At 66.8% G+C, this 6,000-nt stretch overlaps 1 protein-coding gene across 3 annotated transcripts in view; it reads left to right on the top strand.

Annotated features, from left to right (window-relative positions):
* Positions 1-371: 371 nt before the first annotated feature.
* The window catches only part of VSTM2B (V-set and transmembrane domain containing 2B), a 30,752-nt gene continuing 25,123 nt past the window's right edge, over positions 372-6,000 (top strand). The window contains exons 1-5 of one of the 3 annotated variants that reach the window (XM_039465446.2): positions 506-771; positions 1,177-1,781; positions 2,315-2,499; positions 3,492-3,521; positions 4,861-5,329. In XM_039465446.2, the coding sequence (XP_039321380.1) occupies positions 1,700-1,781; positions 2,315-2,499; positions 3,492-3,521; positions 4,861-5,329 (766 nt within the window). In that variant the 5' untranslated portion in view covers positions 506-771; positions 1,177-1,699. Of the gene's footprint in view, positions 1,782-2,314; positions 2,500-3,491; positions 3,522-4,860; positions 5,330-6,000 lie in introns of all 3 variants that reach the window. The other 2 variants (XM_010348034.3, XM_039465447.2) reach the window with 2 other exon arrangements.

Here is a 6,000-nt window from a genome sequence, read left to right as displayed (position 1 = left end):
CTGGGGCTGGTAGCCGGGGAAGCAGACACGTGAATCCACCGGGCTGCCCCATCCCAACCTCAGGTCAGAGCTGAGGCGTGGGGGCCGGGGTAGGGGCAGAGGTGCTGAAATGCACTGGCTGGGGACTCCCACGGAGAAGGAGAGAGGAGAGACCCGAGGCAAGCCTTGGGACTCGTCCCTATGACCATGACTACGCATCGCTTCCGAACCACTTGTCCACCCCGTTTCCCTTGGGGACCAGACCTCGCTCCCTCACATGGCTGGGGAGGCGGCAGGCTCCGGGTAAAGGCTGAGGGAGGTACCGGGATGCCTGGTATGCCAGAGCAGGCGGGGGATGGGTTCCGGCATCCTGCAGTCTCGGGATCTCGCTTTGCACGGGATAAAGAAGGGTCCACGACCAGCGAAGAGCGCGTAGAGATGCAGGAACCCGCGATCCAGGGGCAGGAACCCCGCCCCCGCCCGGAAACCTCCCGGGCCCTGAGTCGTGCCCGGCGCTCCCCACCCCACCCCCGCCGCCCCTGCCGTCACTCACGGCCGCTGCCGGCTGGCTCGCGGGTGCGCTCTCCGAGCCACAGGCACCTGCTCACTGGGAGCTGTGCGCTCACTTCTCCCTCGCGCACTGCAGACTCCCGGCGCCGCCGCCGCCACCCAGCCTCGTCCCCGGCTGGGCTGGGCACAGCGTTCAGCCCTTCTCGAGGCCCCGGGCGCCCACCCACCCGCCATGGCCCGGGTCTGGGCCAAACAGCGGGGTAGCTGGTTGCCCAAACTGGGGTAAGGAGTTGAGGGCTGGGAGCTGCGGAGAGGACCGCGGGACACACTGGGAGCAGGGATGAGCGGCCGTCTGGAGCGGTGGAGACTAGGAAGAAGCCAGGGAGAGTTTGGGTGGGAGGACTCCCAACCCAAGCGGGAGCGGGGCGGGGCTGTGCTCCAACCAGAAAGACGGTGGTCCCTCCGAGCGACCCCCGCGGAGAGAGAGGGCGACCTCCGGGGCGGGGGCGGGGCGGGCTGTGGCAGGAGAGGGGAGGGCGGGGGTGATGCTGCGGTGGAGGCGGCTTGGAGCCCAGCCACTGACCGCCCCCTCCCTTCCCATCCCCTCCCCCTCTCCCCGCCTTTCTCCGGCTCCGGGTCCACCACGCCGGACCCGCTCTCCCCGCGCTGCGCTGGGTCGGACGCCAGGTCTGCGCTCCGCGGCTGAGCGCCCACTCGCCCTGCAGAAAGAGCGGTGGAGGAACCGGCGGGGGCGGCGGCGGGAGCCGAAGGAGGTGGCAGTCGGGAGCAGAACCAGAAGGAGACAGGGAGGCAGAAGCTCGCGGCTCCGAGGCGCGCACTCCCTCGGCCAGGGATGGGTCCCGGCGCGGCCCAGCCCCTGCCCGGCCCTCCGGGCAAAGACTGAACCGAAGATCCCCGCTGTCCTGTGGACGACGGAACAGAGAGAGAGGCACTGACCGATCGCCAGTGCCCTCCCGGCGGGACCGCGGCTCTCACACACCCGGCGCAGCGCCCCCCGCCAGAACCACGCCGGGCAGGCCGGCGAGGGAGCTGGACTGATTGGCGGCCGCCGGCGGCCAGGGGAGGGGGCGCCGCGCGGGGCCATGGCAGGCTCGGAGGCGTCCTAGCTGGAGCCGGAGCCTATCCGAGCCCACGCGGCCGCCGCCTCTCCGCTCCCGGGCCCCCGCCGCCGCCGCGCTCCCCGCGGGAGATGGAACAGCGGAACCGGCTCGGTGCCCTCGGATACCTGCCGCCTCTGCTGCTGCATGCCCTGCTGCTCTTCCTGGCCGACGGTGAGCGCGGGAACTTTGCTGCCGCGGTGGGCTAGGAGGGTGGGGGTGGTTCTGTGCTGGGGCCGCCACCAAGAACTGGCAAGCTACGCGGTCGCCAGCAATCCCGCTGTGCAGCCCGGGGCCTGGAGGGGTAGAGGGAGGCGAGCCGCGAAGGGTCGCCGCAGCGGCAGCGCAGAGCCCGAATCATTCCCAGTCCAGCCAGGGCCCGGCTGCGGAAAGGAGGCCTGCGGGGAGCAGGAGTTGGCGAGCCCCAGCCAGACTCTGACTGTGCGGCCCGGCGCGGGAGAGAAGCATGAGCTGCCCCTACCGCCCCGAGCGATCCAGAGGGAAGCAGCGGGCAGCCGGTGGCCAGTCCCTGTCACGGCCCTGCTGCCGTTTCCCCGAACTTTGCTAGCGCCTCCGGCCGTGCGCCACGGACCAGCTGCGGGGTGGGGGGCACAAGGCCAGAGAGCCAGAGACCGACCGCCTCCCTTTGGGTTGCCCCAGGCCCCCGCCCTACAGCTGGTCACGCCTCTCTTTCCCCCAACCCCCAGCTACATTCACAGAAGTCCCCAAAGATGTGACAGTACGGGAGGGAGACGACATCGAAATGCCCTGCGCGTTCCGGGCCAGTGGAGCCACCTCATATTCGCTGGAGATTCAGTGGTGGTACCTCAAGGAGCCACCCCGGGAGCTGCTGCACGAGCTGGCGCTCAGCGTGCCCGGCGCCCGGAGCAAGGTAACCCGCTGCCCACGCGGTGCCGGCGCGCGCCTGGCTCTGGCCCGGGGCGGCGAGGGCTACCCGGGGAGGGAAACAGCCGACTTCACCCGCGCAGGGCACCGCCCTGTGGCGTGGCCCATCTTTCACCCTCGCAAGCATCTTAAAACTCAGCAGTTGTTACCCCCAAACCTGTCAATTGTTTTGACAGCATCCCTGTTCCCGCCGCCTCCCAGAACTCTATTCACGCCCAGCCCCTAAAGAGCCACACCTCAGCCAGGTCGCTGGCCCGTGCTTGCTGGCTGCGGCCCCAGTGTCTGATGGCTGCTGAGTAGTGAAGGAAGCCCCCTTGGTCCCATCAGGCTGTCCCGGCCCTCTGCCACTTTGAGGCACCCAGTGCTTCCCTGGGCTGCGTTCCAAAAGCCAGCAGAAAACCGAGTACCGGGAAGCCGGCAGGACCTCCAACCCTCAGGGGAACAGAGGGGCAACCTCCCTGTGGCTGAAAACAGGCCCACCCTGCTCATCTGCCTCAAAACCCACACTCTAGGGTACACGCGTGCACATACCTACCTACATTTTCCCAGGGTCCCACCCAGAGTTACTGCCACTGAGCCTCCCTCAGAGTCCCGTCCAGACACAGGGCCCCTCCCCCCAGTGAGCTGGGGGGGGTGATTTTTGAGCCACTGGACAGGGCCTAAGGATGCCAGGCGAGAAAGAGAGGGGCCTTCCTTCCCACCCTGGTGGCCATGCAGTCTCCCCAGTTCAGCAGGCAGGTGTGCACCAGGGCAGCCACCCCTTGGCCGGGCACCATACCATGCTAGCTCTAAACCCCGATTTCTCCCGAGGAAATTCCTGGAAATCCGGACGTCCTTTGTGCCCTCAACCCCCACCCTCTGGGCGGTTTCGGTCCTAGCCCGCCCGCGGAGGGTGCCCTTGCCTAAAGGCAGATCTGAGTTCCCCCAGCCAGAAGGCCTCGAGCCTCATGTCTCTCTCTCTCCCTCTTTGCATTTTAGGTAACAAATAAGGATGCAACTAAAATCAGCGTAAGTGTGGAGCCCAGCGCGGGCCGCGGGAGACCCCTTCTGGCCGCCTCGTGCCCCGCAGCTCCCTCCCCTTAGCACGCCACGGCGGCGGCAGCGCAAGGGGGCTGCACATGTAGGGCCGCGATTGCAGTCTTGTATTGGCTGCTTGGCGTGTCCGGGCGCCATCTGTCGTCGGTTGCAGGGTCGGGTTCTCTTTTGTGTAAATTACGGGTCCAAGGCCTGAGTCCCCTGATGCGGCTTGGCACTTACCTGTAAAACTCCCCTTGGTCCGGACCGCGCGCTCAGGCCTCCTCGTTTCTGATCGCCTTGGCTCTGCGGGCATCCAGCACCGGGAGCGCGCGGCTGCTCGCCCTCGCCGCGACCGCCGCGACCGTGGCTCCAGCTTCCCGCCCCCTCCGCCCCGCCCTGAGCATCCGCTCTGCGCCCTCCGCTGCAACCCTCTCTCCCCCGCCTGGATTGCGGGTCTGGGTGCGGGGTGTTGCAGGTTTGCGGGGAATTGGGTAGGGGTGGTCGTGCCAGGCTGCACGGGTCCCGGGTCTTGGGGTTGGTAACAGAGGAGATGCGCCCAAGCTTCCCAGCTGGAGCGTAGAAGGGCCTGGCGATGACGAAGACTCCTCATGGGCTTGGTTAGAGGTGAGGGTTCCCTGGATGTTTGGTGAAAGCCACAGAGAGGTTCCGTCCCGAAGTCCCCACCGGGGCGCTGGGGAGGAGCACTTTGCTGAGGGCTTCTGGAGACCCTGTGCAAAGGCGGGGTGTCCAGGGAGCCAGGCAGCAGCCTCAGCTTAGCCTGCCTCCTTGGGTGGGTGGAGTGTTAGCTGTGAAGGCGGGGTCCGGGGACAGGGTGGTTCTCCTTAGGACGCGATTCGGGCAGGCCCTCCATGCGCAGGGAGGTGTGGAGGGCCGGCTGGGACGGCGCTGTAGGTTGGAGCGAGTCGCGGTGGGAAAGACTTGGGGCAGTTATCGAACAGAGAGCCCAGCCTGGGATTTCCTGAAGATGAGGGAGGGAGGAAGGAGAGGTGGGCTCTGTCGGTCTGAAGGACCAGCTACGGGAAGACGAGCAGTGCTGGTTTGTATGGGCAGGGCAGTGGGCAGGGCAGATGCAAGGTGGGAGTTTGGTTAAGATGGTGGGGACACAAGAGCAGGCGGCCCGGCTTCCACGCAGAGTTGTAAGCCCGATGCCACGGGGGAGCCGGGGTTGAAAGGGAAGCCGGATCGTGATGGTGGGCAAACCAGGGTCCGGGAAGTGGGGTGCGCAGATGAGGGGGCGCGACGGCCAAGGCGGCCAGAAGAGCAGGTTTGGGAGCTGCCCAGCCCGGCCTCTAACCCTGCTCTCTTGCAGACCGTGCGCGTCCAGGGCAATGACATCTCACACCGGCTTCGGCTGTCTGCCGTGCGGCTGCAGGACGAGGGCGTGTACGAGTGCCGCGTGTCGGACTACAGCGACGACGACACGCAGGAGCACAAGGCCCAGGCGCTGCTGCGCGTGCTCTCGCGCTTCGCGCCACCCAACATGCAGGCCGCAGAGGCCGTGTCCCACATCCAGAGCAGTGGCCCGCGTCGCCACGGCTCAGCCAGCGCCAACAACGCGGGCGCCGCGGGCCGCACCACCTCGGAGCCCGGCCGCGGAGACAAGACCCCGCCACCCGGGAGCCCTCCCGCCGCCGCCGCTGGTCCCTCAGTCCCCGAGGCCACGGCAGCCTCCGCGGCCCACACGGCCACCACCACCATCGCGGCAGCTGCTGCTGCTGCTTCGTCAGCGCCGCCGCCATCGGGACAGGCAGTTCTGCTGCGCCAGAGGCACGGCTCAGGTAAGGGCGCGCGGAGACGGGGCGCAAGCACCGAGAGGGCGCAGGGCGAGGTTTGCGCGGGAACGCCCTGGAGGACTCCGGAACCAGCACCCACCCTCTTGGCTCATTTGCATGTGCTACTCCTTCCTAGTTACGTCGGGAGCGCCCTCCCCTAGGAACCGTCTTTCTGTCGTTTCTCTGTCTTTACTCCTGGCCTCTGGAAGCATTTATGATGTGCATTTATGAATGGGGGAGGAGGCTGCCCTGCCAGAGACCTCCAGGTTCGATTCGATGGAGACTGTTGTGTGGGGAGGCGACCTCTTTTGGGTTTGGAGAACTGGACCCTGAGGGCTGAGCTCTGATGGTGGCAAGGGGCCAGCACTCTGCCAGCCCTGACAGTGGAAAGGAGCTATCCCCAGGTACTGGCACTGGCACGTGGTGGAGAGCGGGAGGCGGTTAAAACGCGGGTTGTGTTGGTTTCTATGCTGCGTGCTCGGTTGAATACACTTTGTCCAAGGGCGTGGAGGGGCCTGGCCGTGGAACCGCTGCTCTGTTTGGCTAAATGTAGGATGGCCCTGAGCACCAGCTCTGTACTGTGCTATAAATCGCAGCTCCCCACCCTTTGTCTTCCGAGCAGGGGCAGTAAGGACTGAGACCCAAGTCACTGTTAAGAACTTGACACCCAGAGGGGA

This window comes from Saimiri boliviensis, chromosome 14, assembly GCF_048565385.1.
Source record: "Saimiri boliviensis isolate mSaiBol1 chromosome 14, mSaiBol1.pri, whole genome shotgun sequence".
NCBI lineage: Eukaryota > Metazoa > Chordata > Mammalia > Primates > Cebidae > Saimiri > Saimiri boliviensis.
This window is presented reverse-complemented; position numbering and strand designations above follow the sequence as displayed.